Below are 17860 nucleotides of genomic sequence, written 5' to 3' on the forward strand. Positions count from 1 at the left end.
AGTCGAGACATGTGTGTGACATATGATGCAGAGCATATCCATGCGACGGTATACCTGTATGTATGATGGCGATATCATATAGTGTGCGTTCCAATACTCAACGAAGTTCAACTCGCGCAGGAATTTTATACCGAAGGTCAAAATCAGTAAATTCCCTGACAAATCAGGGAATATGGTAACCGTACGTGTAATGTACGTATGTCAAAAATGGGCTGAATAGGACCAATATTTCCCTTAGCCTCCATATACTTAAAGTTAAGATTTTCGAACTTCCGGGTGATTTTGTACCGCATATATCGGCCAATATGTATGTTATCGCAATGAAAATGAGCTAGCATGCTTTACTCATAACAATGCATCTTTGTGCCTAAAATAGATAAATTTGAGCGAAAACTTGACTTACCCCCATATAACTAATATCAGGAGTTTCGAACATTTGGATGATTTTACTCTATATATAAGGTTTTACACATTAAAGTATTTCCCTGACTTTGATGTTATGGAGATGCAGGAGTATAAAATGTTCGGCTGCACCCGAACTTAGTTCTTCCTTAGTTGTTTTTTATATACATTTCAACATTTATTTTACAGCATAAAATTAATACGGTGTTTGCTCATTATGCTAAATATTTCTATTACTTCTTCTGGTTCCACAGCAATGTCGTAGTTTATGTTGAGGAGTGCTAAGCCGTTCAATCTCTTCTAGAGCATCGTTGTTCTGAGCCAAATCTTGGCGCAAAGGAGAAAATAATCGTTCAGCGCTAGCATTTGTGGCTGGCAAAGTTGTTGATTTTTCATGCTTCTTGTGGCTCACTGGAAATAATGTATAACTTTTAACTTTTGAGGGGAGGTTTATCCGCTATGAATGCTTCAAACAATCTCGTGTTTGATTCCTCTGCATTCCGATTTAATATGCAAGAAGTACTCAATACGATAGGAAACGCTGAGTGCTCCGGCGAGCTGATTACTCAGAATATAGAAAGTTATATACTCTCACCACACCACACTGGAATCTGTTTGCGGTTTTAAATATTCCCTAAAAATAACATTTATGGCAAAATAACGTTTGCAAGTTAACCTATAAAATTCTCGCTTTACATCTTAAATATTTGTATTATATTAAAATCATTCTAATAATATAACCTATATCATCATTTTTAGCGATTTTTCTGGAGGGTAATGTAGCTTTAACACGGTAATTTTTAAAGAGTCCCAATTCATCCCAAACGTCACTTCGCTTACGACTTTTAGAGGCGTCGCTATAAACCTAATCAGCTCTACGGTAGAGTAAATTCTTTTGGGAAAAGTTTGTTTTTATTTTATTACTAGAGCAACAAACGAATTATCGCACAAAAATTAGTGCTACGAATTTGTGGTTTTTACAAATATTTTTGTTGATAAGGATTTAAAATACAATTTATGTAAGTTTCTTAAAGCGTACCAATTCGATATTAAGTTTTAGAATTTCAGTAAGTGGCAGTGAGTTGGACTGCAAACCCCATTTATTGTGAAGGAAATATAAAAACAATAACAGCAAATTAAATTAATTTTAAATAAACTAAAAGTGAGCAAGATGTATATAATATTCGCCTACATACTAAGTCAACTGATCATAAACAACGAAATTCTGTTGGCGCACGCTACCGAAATGGAGTTAATCAAAACTACTGCTGGCTCAGTCTCCACTGGGCTTGCCGATTGCTATAGGGATGAGAAGATTACTTGTCAATGTAATGGCGATGACGAACTTTATTGTAAGGATTCCGACGGGCTTAGTCATATTTACATTATATTATCAGATCATCAGACACTGTGGGTACATTGTACCGGAGAAACAAAAACTAATATCAATTTTCTACTCGAGCGTGAATTTAAGTCAAGTTTACTTAAAACCCGTTATTTCGAAGTCCTTGATTGCAAGAATTTTTCGCACGAAATCTATATGAATGACAAAGTGCAACAAATTCTAATAAATATAGGGCAGCCGAACAAAGTAACACTAGTCTATAACACTGACCTTGATGCAGAACCAACGCCAAATTTTTTTTTTCTTCCAAAATGTGTTTCATTTACAAATAATTTTAAAATCAACAGCAGATATTATAAGCCTACCAACTTACATATTTTCTATGCATTACCAACTGGAAACGCTTACACTTAGCGTACAAGGTCTAAGAAACCAGAACTTAACGCTGCAAAATTTGACGCAAATATACTTTCAAAACATTGCTGCGCTCAGACAGCTCGACTTAGCCGGAAATAATATGCGAAGGTTGGAAGCAAATATCTTTACAGCGCTAACGAAATTGAATTCTCTGAATTTAAGCCGTAATAACATCAGGAATTGCCCAAAGATCTATTTGCAAAACAGCATCAACTTTTAATACTGGATTTGAGTCACAATTTATTGACATATCTAACGACACACCTTTTCGATCAAACTCCTTTATTATGGCAATTGAATCTGGGTGGCAATCTCCTGCACGACACTACAAATCTTATGGAAAATCTGAAACCCCTGCATTATCTACATAGGCTTGACTTAAGTCAGAACCAACTGCAAACTTTTTCGAGCACTGAGACTTCCGTCAATGCAACGCCAACGTCACTGAAAATATTTCGATACAGGTATATGAGCAACAATTTGGCTTTAGCGGACGGTCTTAATTATATCACAAGGTTGCAACCAGAGAATTACGAAGGTGGCAAGCTTAACTTAACAGTAATCAATTTAAGTGGCAATCGTTTGCGTGAATTCTCTTTGGATTGGCTTGTAGCATCGGAAATTACATGCCCTTTTGAAATAAACCTAGAGCACAATTTCATTAAAAACATGTTTGCTTTACAAAATTTCCTTAGTACAACTGACGACTGTTCGCGCGAAATCAAAATGACTGGCAATCCGGTCGAGTGCGATTGTAAATTTGCTTGGATTTACAGCGAAAACTATCGTTCGCTGTTCAATGGTTTGAGGTGCGTTCAGACGTCAAAAGATCTCGCGCAGCTGGAACGTAATGAAATGTGTCCTTGGAAACCGGTAATGTGCCCTAGCACATGCAATTGTTACACACAATCTGAATTCCTGCACATCAAATGCAAGGGTACGCAGCATATCGAGCAGCTCCCACGACCCGAGCAAGTTGGGCTCAAGAGTTCGGTACTTGATATTAGCGATAATAATTTCATTGTATTGCCGCCAAACACCACCTTTGGGTACGATAAAGTTTCGCAACTCAACGCGTCGTACAATAAAATCACGAACATATATCTCACTCAACTGCCGCCCAATTTGACGGTTTTGGATCTACGAAATAATCGCTTAAAATCTTTAGATGATGAATTTTTGCGTACATACCTCAATGACAGCACAAAACTAGAATTTCTCTATCTCAGTGAAAATCCTTGGTTTTGCGACTGTACCACGAAGCAATTGCTGTACACCATACGTACACATCGGGCGCGCATACCTGATGCCGACTCGTTACTTTGTTATAATAAGCAGAACGTTACACTCCTAACAGCAAATCTGAGAGAATTGTGTTCTTCTCCTGTTAGTGCTGCATATTATCAGCTCGTAAATGTTATTGTTATTTCTGTAGCGTCAGCCATTATTATCTTACTTTGCATTATCGCACTATTCTATAAATATAAATTAGAAGTTAAAGTCTGGTTATATGGCCACAACATATTAAGATTCTGGATTAACGAATGTCAGCTGGATAAGCATAAAAAATTCGATGCCTTTATTTCATATGCACACCAGGATGCAGACTTCGTCAACCATACATTACTGCCGCAACTCGAGCAGTCCGAACCACCATTTCGTGTATGCACGCACGAACGCAATTGGCTGGCTGGCGCTTATATACCTGAACAAATCATCGAATCGGTGGAACAGTCACGTCGGACGATCATTGTGCTCTCGAAGCACTTCATCGAGTCGGATTGGGCGCGCATGGAGTTTCGCACAGCGCATCAGTGCTCTTTGAACGAGGGTCGTGCGCGCATAATAATGATTAAATATGGTGAAATCTCGAACAGTGAGTTATTGGATAGAGAATTAAAGGCATATTTGGACATGAATACATATCTGGATTGGCAAGATGTCAGATTTTGGGACAAATTACGCTACGCCATGCCCCATAAATTGGGTGGAGAGAAGAATTCCGATATGCTTGAAGTTAATGGTAGAATGTATGTTATGGGACAAGTTGAGATGAATCGTTTGCGTGACGAGAGTGCTTAAAATTGGTGGATGGTAAGATACATAACTTATATACATATCTATTAAGAAATACTAACATACTAATTACATTTACTAATTATAGATACTCGATAAAACATCCTCTTTCTTTTGTGAATCGAAAAGTCATTCAAAATATTGCTACTAAGAGAAAAAGAGAGAGAGTTTTGGCTGACCTACAAGCAGGCACAGGTTACTAATTAATGCAGTATTCTCATAACAAAAAAAAATTACAATGATATCTGTGTATATAAAAATATATTATATAACTATATGTATACATATATATATTAATATTAATAAATATATATATACATATATTTTTTTTTGTTTACCTATTAATTGTTTGCATCACCCAAAATTAATCGAGATGGCTATAGGGTTATACACCAGATGGTACTAATATAAGTAATCAGGATGCAGAAACAAGTTGAAAACCAGACTGTCTATCCGTCCGTCCGTCTGTGCAAGCTTTGACCAAAGCAAAACTTAATATATCATAATAAGTTGATATTCGTAAGTTTTGGTAAAAACGAAAGGACGAATTCGTAGATGTGCGTAATCCGAAAACTGCCGTGCAAATCTTTCACTTTCCTGTACGTAGACAATGAATATTGAGATGAAATTTTGTACAATTAGTGCTTTTGTGGTGTCTTGAGTCTGAACATTTTCAAAATGTGAACATCACTCTGCAAGCTCCTTCATACCGAATATACGGACTATAGTGCGTAGGGCTGACTTTTGGGTGAAAATTTCGGCAAAACTGTGAGATATACTGTGGGAAAAAAACCCATTCATAGAAATATTTTTTATCTATGTTGGTATGACGTTCTGTGACATCTGCAAAAAATTTCTAATCAAAGTAGTAATTAGTGTTTAGTATACGCTTGTCTTTCTGAAGTACAAGTATATAAAGTGCAACCGGCGATTTTTATGATAAGTAAACTTATTCAACAAGGAAGTACCAGTCAATTTCGTGAGTGAAATCAAATTTCCTGTGCCGAAACGATCAGAATGTCGAAAAAGGCTTTCGGTTAAAATTGTTTATCGCGAGCGATTGGTCTTGTTTCGTACAAATTATTCAAAGAGGGTCGAGAACGCGTTGACGACGAACTACGTCCAGGGCAGCCATTAACATCAAATGATGATCAGTGAAAGCCACTTTGAAAGATCATTTGTGCCCAAGAAAAGAGAAAGAACGAATTTTTTCGAAAAATATCGCTTTAGCGTTTGTGAAGCAATGTTTTCTTATTACCAGGATGTCACGAAACATATTATTACTGGCGATGAGTCTTGGATCTACGCTTATGATCCGAGCACAGACAATCAATGGGCGGGGCAAAGGTGAATCGAGGCCAAAATATGACATGACAGTTTTCTTCGATTATCGATTATCTCTGAATTCCTCCCGACTGTGTTGTGCGTCGTTTGCGCGAAACTATTCATAAAAAGAGGTCGGAATTAAGGGCTGACAACTCTTGGTTTTTACACCACGAGAATACACCGTTAACGTTGGTCAATTTATGTGATATTTCAATGAATAAGGTATACCCGTTTTCCATAAAGTTATGAAATTATACTATGAATCACACATATATGTAATTCCGATATTTTGGTCGACGTTTTTCAGATGTAGATGTTCTGCCATTGTAGCCACCATCTAAAAATGAATGTGTGCGTGCGGCAAACCTCTCTTTTGCCACTCAACAGAGTACATCTAGCATCTAACAGCACCACATATATTTTGCTTCAAGATAAAGTCCATCAAACATCGTAGCTGTTGTTTGAAAAGTCGTGCTGTGACATCGTTACGATCGCTTGCTGATTGACCGCCGCGATCCATAATTCCGCACGTTTGTCACCGCATCCTGGAAGTACTTCTTGCCTTGGGCTGCCATACGTTGGTGGTAAAAAGGGATCGGCTTTAATGGATATACCATTCCAGGATTTCGGGAATAAAATGGATATGGTCGAATAGAGGAGATTATCCAGATCAAGAATATATCGGGTGATTTTTTTGAGGTTAGGATTTTCATGCATTAGTATTTGACAGATCACGTGGGATTTCAGACATGGTGTCAAAGAGAAAGATGCTCAGTATGCTTTGACATTTCATCATGAATAGACTTACTAACGAGCAACGCTTGCAAATCATTGAATTTTATTACCAAAATCAGTGTTCGGTTCGAAATGTGTTTCGCGCTTTTTTATCGACAAATTTTGTTCAGCGATGAGGCTCATTTCTGGTTGAATGGCTACGTAAATAAGCAAAATTGCCGCATTTGGGGTGAAGAGCAACCAGAAGCCGTTCAAGAACTGCCCATGCATCCCGAAAAATGCACTGTTTGGTGTGGTTTGTATCATTGGACCGTATTTTTTCAAAGATGCTGTTGGACGCAACGTTACGGTGAATGGCGATCGCTATCGTTCGATGCTAACAAACTTTTTGTTGCCAAAAATGGAAGAACTGAACTTGGTTGACATGTGGTTTCAACAAGATGGCGCTACATGCCACACAGCTCGCGATTCTATGGCCATTTTGAGGGAAAACTTCGGAGAACAATTCATCTCAAGAAATGGACCCGTAAGTTGGCCACCAAGATCATGCGATTTAACGCCTTTAGACTATTTTTTGTGGGGCTACGTCAAGTCTAAAGTCTACAGAAATAAGCCAGCAACTATTCCAGCTTTGGAAGACAACATTTCCGAAGAAATTCGGGCTATTCCGGCCGAAATGCTCGAAAAAGTTGCCCAAAATTGGACTTTCCGAATGGACCACCTAAGACGCAGCCGCGGTCAACATTTAAATGAAATTATATAAATAGAACCAATTATCAAATAAAGAACCGATGAGATTTTGCAAATTTTATGCGTTTTTTTTTTTTTAAAAGTTATCAAGCTCTTAAAAAATCACCCGATATATAGTTATATCCGCAGGAGGCTTAAAGTTTTCAAGATATTCGCGTTTAAAGTTGAAAATTATCAATATTTTAAATACATATTTTCTATATAGAAAATTAATTTTGCACTTATTTTTTCACTTTTATATACACTAACACATCTCTAATTCTTTTGTACACATTTATTTTATATACGTATATACATTTAACTTTTTGCTGAATTATGATTATTTAACAATAACAAATGAATTACTAAAATAAACAAAAGAAATAGAGTAAACAGATTGTACCCCAAATAAGAGAATAAAAAACATAAAGTATAAAGATATTATTTAAATTTAATAAAAAAAAACGTGTATTGAGGCTTGTATATAAATTTTATTGCCCCTAATAACTTTACAAAAGGATCTTCGTGTCTTTTGGCCACATTTTTCCGCCAAAAATATTCAACAATTTCCCGAAGTTTTCGGGATTGTTGTGGTTGTCCCTCGCAAAAAATCTTTTAATGACACGCCATTGGGATTCTATTCGCTGCGTATGTGTTCCATCTACGACCACAAATGGATTGTCCGGATCGTTAAGATTTACTTTTCGGTGCTTATACCCGTAATTCGCCAAGCCATCGTACGCCTTCCAGCAATCCGTGCTTATTATTGTTCCTGGCGCAACATGCTTCTTAATCAGGGGTATACCTAACATTTCCTGGGCATACCTCCAGCCGCAGGTCGTCGCTCCCATCCCCAACACCCAGAGACCTTCCACCATCCTGCCTAAAATAAGAAAAACATATATGTAAGTAATTACCTAATACTGTATACTTTTAACCTTACCTTTATTAAATTTCCTCTTCCCGAATTTGCTTTCATCAATTTGAACGTTTTTGCCAGGGCCACCAATTATACCTGCCACCTCCCGATGTTCCACTTGCTACAAAACTACCGCTTCACGACAGTAGTTATACCAGTCACATATGGTAACACTAGATAAGATAGGTTCCCTGACAATGCTGTTTTTCCTGACTACATCCTATCAGCAAAGATATTCTCACATTTTCCAACCAGGTGCCCATGGATCGAGATATCGCCGAACGCGTTAGTTAATTTATTTACTCGTTATGAATAAAATAAATATAATTTTAAGTCAGCCAATGAGATTGGTACTGACTGATCCTTTATTCGTTTAATAATTCACAGTATACACATGTACTTAAGTATTGAATATATTAAACTTAAACTGTACCTTTACAAGTGGTATACAGAACTTGTTACTCGGCAGTCGATAATGATAAAAGTGACTTCGAGGCTATTGTTCCAGTTGCTTATATAGGCTATGCTTATCGCTGCTCATACTATTGAGATGCTAGTTGTTTACTAGTAAATAACTATTTGGGTTGTTATTGTTTGTTGTACTGATAGTGCGCTTCTATTGTTCTAAGATAAAGTTGTTTTGATGATTTTTCTTTAATGTTTACTGAAAGATAAGGTTGTGGTTAAAGTTTAAAGTATTAACTCGTTCGGCAAGATCCTTTGCGGTACCTGAACGTACCGACGGTGCCATTTCCCATGACGGAGAGCACCATCGGCAGCCTATGCACCCTGCAAGTAATTTCCTTAGCAATGAGATCCTCCTCTTCGCAGAAAGCTATGCAGCTCTCCCTCGATTTGAATATGTGGAATCTTTTGGCAAGATTCCACATTTCCTTCACCTCCGACACGCTCAATTTGTTCGTTCTACGAACACGACTAGTCGCTTGTTCTTGCAGATCTACATAATATAATTGTAACGTATTAGAAACATAATTTAAATATTATATTCAATATTTGATTTAACCTACCTGATGAATTATTTGCCAGTTTCTTCAAAAATGCTTTAAAAGTCGGTCCAACACCGGCGTGTATCAAATTTTCGCGTTGAACTCCATTTTAAGTGGGAGGCCTTCGGCTGCGCTTCAAAAAAATTACCCTCGTCGATCAAAAATCGGTTGTATACGTTTTCTTCCTCCCGTAGAACTCATTTTTACATAGGTTGTTGATTCTCGTATTTGGGGTATAATCTGTTCACTTTATTTCTTTTGTTTATTTTAGAAATGATGTCGATAAGGTAACACTGATTATTTGACAGTTTGTAATTCATTTGTTATTCTTAAATAATCATAATTCAACAAAAAGTTAAATGTATATATGTATATAAAATAAATGTGTACAAATGAATTAGTGATGTGTTAGTGTATATAAGAGTGAAAAAAATAAGTGCAAAATTAATTTTCTATATAGAAAATATGTATTTAAAATATTGATAATTTTCAACTTTAAACGCGAATATCTCGAAAACTATAAGCTTCCTGTGGATGTAACTATATATATTCTTGATCTGGATAATCTCCTCTATTCGACCATATCAATTTTATTCCCGAAATCCTGGAACGGTATATCCATTAAAGCCGATCCCTTTTTACCACCAACGTATGGCAGCCCAAGGCAAGACAAGAAGTATTCCGACGTGCGGAATTATGGATCGCGGTCAAATAGCAAGCGATCGTGACGATGTCACATCAAGACTTTTCAAACAACAGCTGCGATATTTGATGGACTTTATCTTGAAGCAAAATATATGTGGTGCTGTTAGATGCTAGATGTACTCTGTTTAGTGGCAAAAGAGAGGTTTGCCGCACGCACACATTCTTCTTTGAATGGTGGATGGTGGTTACACCAGGTCAAATTAATGAAATCATTTCTGCTGAAATTCCTGATGCAGAGAAAGGTCCTGTATTATACGAAGTGATGAAAACCAATATGGTTCATGGGCCTTCGGCTTGTATGTCTGACAATAAATAATTTAGAAGAGTGAATATCGAAGTTGACAACACACGGTTCGTACTATATTCACCATTATTGTCTAATTAACATTCAAAACTCATATCAATGTTTAGTATTGCAGTTTGGTGTAATCGATAAAATACGTTTGTAATTACGTCACCAAAGGTTGCTTCCTTGGCGGTTATTGGTCTTGAACGATACGGTCGATACGTGAACTGCAATAAAGCGCTTTGTGGGATATTTACTTTTGCAATTCATGAACGTAATGTATTTCAACCCAGAGAATACAGTACAGCCTGTGGAAATATCGCCAGCAACAAAATTAACATTGCCGAGTTATTTCTCAACTTGCGTCTGTGATCCATTTGCGGGAACATTGCTCTGTTCGGAAATATCTTGATTATTGTACATGGAATGCATCGTCGAGGAAATAGTTACGCAGAAAGCAAGGCCAACCAGTAGATTGACATCAACTTATGCATTAGGACGAATTTACACAATCCACCCGAAAAACGACGATTGTTTCCAATTTCGGTTGCTATTGATTAATGTAGGCGGCTTTATTTGAGTCTCTGCGTACTGTGAATGGTATGGTGTGTGCAGGTTTTGGAAAAGTAAGCCAGCAATTAAAATTGCTAGAACATGTTAACCAATTGAATGAAAATGAAGTTCGCACACTTTTCGCGATAAACATTTCGACATATCAGCCTTCAAATCTGCGTCAATTATGGGATACGAACAAATATGACATTGCCGAAGACATTTTACATCGTCTTCGCTAAAAATTGGAAATGGTACAATTCCGGTTGATACTTCCAGTGGTTTGATATCAATTCCATCTGCCTTTTATCAATTCACGAAAAATGAACTCATCACGAATGTTCGGACATTTCACAAATTATCGTAACTACGATTCCTTAAGTGCACGCGCTGTTAGCTGCCAAAAATACGAGTGTTGTTGACTTAAACTGAAAAATTCAAAGTCAAATTCCGAGAGACTTGCGCTCAGACAAATCGATTGATCGTCTTGACAATGAAGACGTCGTCTTGAATTATCCAGTGGAATTTCTAAATTCTTTGGACAGGCTAGGTATGCCACAGTATCATTTACATCTCAATGTTGGATCTGTCGTTATTAAGTTCCGCAATCTGCGCTATAGAATACAAGGGGACAGAATGCTTGATTCTAAGAATTTTTTTGAGTTCTAACGATTTGCTATTTCAGATCAAACCTTTTCAGTTTTCAAAGAGTTCTACAATTTTCCATATCAGTTCCGTTTCCAGTGAAAACTGCGTTTGAGATGACAATCAACAGGACACAAGGATAGTCGCATAGTGTGAAGCATAAGTTTGGAAATGCAATGTTTTAACACGGCCCTGCTCACGAGTTGGAAAACCATCTTTTCTGTACACTAGAACAGAAACCAGAAAAAGTTATTTATATAGCTGCGTTACATTGAAAAAAAAAATTAAATGATAATTTTAACTTTCTTTCCATTTCAAAACACATAATTTCACGCAGGACAACGGCTGCGGGGTCAGCTAGTTATATACATATATAAATCTTCTGTACGTGTGTTTGTAATTGAACTGCTCCTAAACGGCTGGACCGATTTTGATGAAATTTTTTGTATGTGTGCAAGGAGATTCGAGAATGGTTTCGTTTCACAATTTGGTCCACTAAAAAATATTTTTTTAAATGAATTTTTCATTTGTAATTACTTGCTAATTTTGGAATGTTTTACATTGGATCCGATAGATTGCGCTACCATCGCAGTCTCCAATATTCAAACCTTAAATTGGCGTAAACGTGCAATAAACAAAACGATGCCAAAATAGAATGCGCTATCTGTAGACAAGTTTTCATAATGTGGACAGAGTTGTTCGTTCTTAAGTAATAAATTGAGTAATTCAATACATGGGGGTACCTTGACAGGCAATTTAAAATTGAAAAAGATCTGGCATAAAAAAATAGCGGCATAACTGAAGTGTTGATAAAACGGTCTTTTGAAATTTGAGATATACAGAAATCTTTTCAAAGCATTGCACAGAGCAATGCAATATTTAAACGGGAACGATGAAGTACATACATATATGCGTACAATTTCAAACTGATCCTTCCTGAAAAATAATAAAACTGCTAAATATTGGGAATGGTGGAATAGAACTTCAATCAAATACATAGTGCAATGAATTAAAACAGGCTCATTCATCATTCGATGAATAATATACCACGGGCATCCCAAAAGACCGTAACCTTGCCAGCCGATTTTTTTGTCTTTCCACGCTTGAGAACCGTTTCTTAATATGCAGTCCACTAGGCTGACAATCGATTGGACTCGATTGACTTCACTGATGCACAGCCCAAATTCAATAATATTTTTACCCCAAAAACCAATTCTTTCTTAACGCACGAAATGCTTTTTGATTCATTTTTTTGTAAACTAACACAAGTTGCTTCACCACAAAAGCGACTGTTCCTTAACTAATACTTATAATCTAACTAATAGAAATCATATAAATGGTATTAGTAGTACTACCTAAGTATGTATCAGCCACAGTAAAACGTGGGCGGGTCCTCTAGTACATGTACATACATATATAAAAGAAAGTTCTGTTAGTTTCACCATTTATAAGTCAAGAAAGGCTGAACCGATTTGGCTGAAAATTGGCTTAGAACCAGGGTAAAGACAAAGGATACTTTTTATCTTTTTAGGTTAAAATTTAATACAACTCATAAATACAAAAATTATATTTCAAATAATAAGTATTTGTTCAAAATTCATATTTGTGGCAATCATTTGAATATGTGCGTACAATTTTAAACAGATTTTTCCTCAAAAATAATACATTTGCTAAGTATTTGGAATAGTGGAAAAGAACTGCAACCAAATACGCAGTGAAATAGATTATAACTGGCTCAGTAATCAGTTGTTGAGTATGAATTATACCACGTGCATCCCAAAAGACTGATGTCATAACCTTTATAGCCGACTTTTTCGTCTTTCCACGCCTGAGAACCAGTTCATCATGTGCAGTCCACTAGAATGACTGTCGATTGGACTCCAGTAGGAAATGATGGAGCTATGTTTCTTTCGTCACACACCGACGCAAAACTTCGGTTTTATTACTATTAAAGAGCACTCAAACACTTCTCAAAATCAGTTATTCGTTGTTTTTGTTGAATCATGAATTTGCGAAGCACCCACTTTGCACAGAGCTTTCGTCACCTTAGAGCATGATTGTCCTCGGTGCTCATTTCGCCTGTTTCCATCTTAGAAAATATCTTTCCAACGGTGTATTTCCCTGAACCCAAATTCAACAGTATTATCCTTCAAAAAGCAATGATTTATTAATACACGAAATGCTTTATGATCCACTTCTTTGCAAAATAACACAAGTTGCTTCACAAAAATGCTATATCTCATTAACGAATATTTATAATCCAACTAATAGAAATCATATAGATGATAGTAGTAGTATTATCTATGTAACAGCCACAGTGAGCGTGGAGGGGTCTCTAGTATTTTTATATTTGAAAATATTTATTTACAGACCAGCACTAATCTGATGCTGGTGCCCATTCACCTTGTTACCTTTCTTCCAACTATCACTTTTAGATCTTAGTGGGACCGCTCTCTCTCTTTTCCTTACTACAATAGGAGATTGCCAAGATCGATATTCATATTTACGTACTTCTAAGTCTTAATTTTTTTCTTTCCCACACTCTTAACAAATTTTTTATAATGTGGTGCTTTATGGCTAGCTAGAAAAAGTTTGAAAATGGAAAACTTGTCTCACCTTCACTTTTCAGAATAATTAGAACTTTAAAAAGATCTGTATTTCCTATTAATTGCCATATTTGAGGGCGATTATTAAAACAATATCTTTCCACAAAGCACGCTTCGTGAAACTGCTCTATTATTCTTAAGAACACTATTAATTCACAGAGTTCATTTTTAGGAAAAAAAAGCTGTGCTGTTTCAGCTTCTCATTTATAGTAACAACTTTTGAAATGCAAAGGAAGGTTTTGATTGAGTCAAACGGGAAATTTTGTTGTCGGTTAGTCGATATATCACCGAATTTGACTTTTAAAAAGCGTTCTGCAAAAATTTTTGGTGACCCAAATTTGACTAGAGGAATAACGTTTTTGGGAGGATGGAGCCATGTGTAGAAGTTCACGCAACTGAGGAAAGTTCTCTGATCGCCATTCACTTGGGAGTGGCCAGAAACGATTCTTTTACACATGGCTCAAGCAGCTCACTACTTCCGGTCTTTGACCAAGTCTCCTCTGGGTAGCCTAAGAACATCCGTTTAAAGGCGAGCTAAAGTGAGAAGGCGAAACATTCCCTACAAGGGTTGTGCGCTGGGTTTGGGACCCGCCACGTAAAAAACACCCCCAGTGAAGAGCTACAACCAGCCTCGGATGAGAGACCCCCCTTTTGATGACGACCATGGCAAACGAAATAAGGACTACGAATTGAGGGCATGCACCTGGAATGTCCGGTCCCTTAATTGGGAAGGTGCCGCTGCTTAGCTGGTTGAGGTCCTCGTAAAGACAAAGGCTGACATCACCGCCGTCCAAGAAATGCGATGGACGGGACAAGGACAGAGACGAGTAGGTCCTTGTGACATTTACTACAGTGGCCATATAAAGGAGCGCAAGTTTGGTGTAGGATTCGTGGTGGGAGAGAGACTCCGTCGCCGAGTACTATCATTCACTGCGGTAAATGAACGTCTAGCCACAATCCGCATCAAAGCGAGGTTCTTCAACATATCGCTGATTTGCGCCCACGCCCCGACGGAAGAGAAGGACGATGCGACTAAAGATGCCTTCTATGAGCGCTTGGAGCGCGCTTATGAGAGCTGCCCCCGCCACGATGTCAAAATCGTGCTTGGCGACTTTAACGCCAGGGTGGGCAAAGAAGGTATATTTGGCACTACGGTCGGTAAATTCAGCCTCCACGACGAAACATCCCCAAATGGGTTGAGGCTGATTGACTTCGCCGGGGCCCGAAATATGGTTATCTGTAGTACTAGATTCCAGCAAAAGAAGATTCATCAAGCTACCTGGCTCTCTCCGGATCGAAAAACTACCAACCAGATCGATCATGTTGTGATAGATGGAAGACACGTCTCCAGTGTTTTAGATGTGCGTGCGCTCCGAGGTCCTAACATAGACTCGGACCACTATCTTGTTGCAGCTAAGATTCGCACTCGCCTCTGTGCAGCAAAAAACGCACGCCAACAAACACAAGGAAGGTTCGACGTCGAGAAGCTGCAATCACAACAGCTCGGCTTGCACTCCTGCTCCCTGAGAGCACTCGTCAACAACTCGGTATAAGGGAACTGTGGGACGGCATTTCAAACTCCTTACGTACAGCTGCAACCGAAACCATTGGTTTTCGGAAAGTGCAAAAGAACAGCTGGTACGACGAGGAGTGGAGAGAGAAAACAGACTGCCTACCTCGCAACGTAACGATCGACCACTACACGTGCGGGATGGAATAGATACCAAGAGCTAGACGCAATTGCAGACAAAGCAAAGAGAAATTTCGAAATGCGTGAGTATGAAGAACAAGACAAGCCCGACAAGGGCAATGCTCGAATTTCCTACGAAAATATACAGCGACTAACAGAAAATTTCTATACTAGAGCATACTATTGTAGAACCGCCACAGTTGATTTAGTGACTGATCCCCAGAGTATACTAAAATTATGAAGGAATTATGGGGAACACTTCTCCAGCCTGCTAAATGGAAGTAAAAGCATCACGCCAGGAGAAGGCGAACCCGATTACCCAATCGATGACGATAGAGCAGAATTTCCATTGCCTGACCATGAAGAAGTTCGAATAGCAATTACCCGTCTGATGAACAACAAAGCGGCAGGGGCTGATGGATTGCCGGTCAAGCTATTCAAACACGGCGGCAAAGAACTGATAAGGAGTATGCATCATATGGTCGGACGAAAGCATGTTCGACGATTAGAATTTAAGTATGCTCTGCCCGAACGACTTTCCGTGAGAAAAGTCTCCTCAATATCGCAAAAACGACCATATAAAATATAAATATACCATGCGCCAAATCTTGGAAAAGACTCATGAGAAGAGAATCGACACACACCTCCGCTTCATCAATTTCGAAACTGCTTTTGACAGCACGAAAAGAAGCCGTTCGATACCAATCGAGGCTTCAGACAAGGCGACTTCCTATCGTGTGACTTCTTCAATCTCCTAATGGAGAAAATAATTCGAGCTAAAGAGCTTAATCGAGCAGGTACAATCTTCTATCTATAAGAGTATACGTATGATATTGACCTCAACACCCGCGCCGTTATGTCTGCTTTTTCCAAATGGAAAAGGAAGCGAAGCAAATGGGTCTGGCAATGAACGAGGGCAAGACGAAAAATCTTCTGTCATCACCCACGTAACTTTTGACCACGTCCGGTGTGTTTAATTCAAAAGCACAGCGGATTAAATCAATGCGTTGATCTGCGCCCTGAAAATACCAGGCATTTTCTGTACCAATTGGCCGTGTGAAATGGTGACATTAACCACCTTGGTAGGGTTCGAGGCCCAATAAAAAAGTATTAGTGAAAGAGCAAAGAAACGCAAAACAGCTCCACTTATACATAAATTTGCGTGCCTATGTGTATGTGAATAATGAAAACATCGACAAACGCACATATACAAGCGTCACATTCAACCAATCGGTCAATTTAAATATCAGCTAATATGGCTATTAGCACTTTGCTTGCGACCTTGGCGTATACGTAACATACTTTGAAGGATATGAATACAGATCCGCGATTTTACGAGTATTGTATTCATTTGGTTGTGTATGCTGATGGGTTGCCATATTCACTTTTACGCACATTTCCAGAAGTGGTTTATAGGGATTCTCTCGGGTCCACATTGCATTTGATACGGTCGAGTAATATGACATGTTGAAAAGTAATATGGCAACAACGGCGAAACCCAGTTACAAAGGAAAACATGGTCACAATCACAAGATAAAAATACTTTTGTTTTTGCAATTTGATTTTTTTCTACAATGTTCGGTTTGTATTTCGGTTTGGTGATATATCAACTATGTTGTTATTTATTAGCGTTAATGTCACCTTGCAAAGGGAGCTCAATTTTTTGTTTTATCGTAAAGAACTAAAGTATGTAACACATTAAAACACGGTGATCCATATTTTTATACTCTCGCAACAAAGTTGCTAAGGAGAGTATTATAGTTTTGTTCGCATAACGGTTGTTTGTAAGTCCTAAAACTAAAATAGTCAGATATAGGGTTATATATACCAAAGTGATCAGGGTGACGAGTAGAGTTGAAATCCGGATGTCTGTCTTTCCGTCCGTCCGTCTGTCCGTCCATCCGTCTGTCCGTCCGTCCGTCCGTGCAAGCTGTAACTTGAGTAAAAATTGAGATATCTTGATGAAACTTGGTACACGTATTTCTTGGCTCCATAAGAAGGTTAAGTTCGAAGATGGGCAAAGTCGGCCAACTGCCACGCCCACAAAATGGCGGAAACCGAAAACCTATAAAGTGTCATAACTAAGCCATAAATAAAGATATTAAAGTGAAATTTGGCACAGAGGATCGCATTAAGGAGGGGCATATTTGGACGTAATTTTTTTGGAAAAGTGGGCGTGGCCCCGCCCCCTACTAAGTTTTTTGTGCATATCTCGGAAACTACTATAGCTATGTCAACCAAACTCTACAGAGTCGTTTTCTTCAGGTATTTCCATATACAGTTCAAAAATGGAAGAAATCGGATAATAACCATGCCCACCTCCCATACAAAGGTTATGTTGAAAATCACTAAAAGTGCGTTAACGGGCTAACAAAAAACGTCAGAAACACTAAATTTTACGGAAGAAATTGCAGAAGGAA

At 38.0% G+C, this 17860-nt stretch overlaps 1 protein-coding gene across 1 annotated transcript in view; it reads left to right on the forward strand.

The window, feature by feature from the left end:
- Positions 1-4246, forward strand: part of LOC126753689 (uncharacterized) — a 28730-nt gene extending 24484 nt beyond the window's left edge. Inside the window, exon 6 of the mRNA XM_050465364.1 lies at positions 2342-4246. Within this exon, the coding sequence (XP_050321321.1) occupies positions 2342-4246 (1905 nt within the window). The remainder of the gene's footprint in view (positions 1-2341) is intronic.
- The last annotated feature ends 13614 nt before the right edge of the window (positions 4247-17860 follow it).

This window comes from Bactrocera neohumeralis, chromosome 3 (genome assembly GCF_024586455.1).
Source record: "Bactrocera neohumeralis isolate Rockhampton chromosome 3, APGP_CSIRO_Bneo_wtdbg2-racon-allhic-juicebox.fasta_v2, whole genome shotgun sequence".
Taxonomy (NCBI): domain Eukaryota; kingdom Metazoa; phylum Arthropoda; class Insecta; order Diptera; family Tephritidae; genus Bactrocera; species Bactrocera neohumeralis.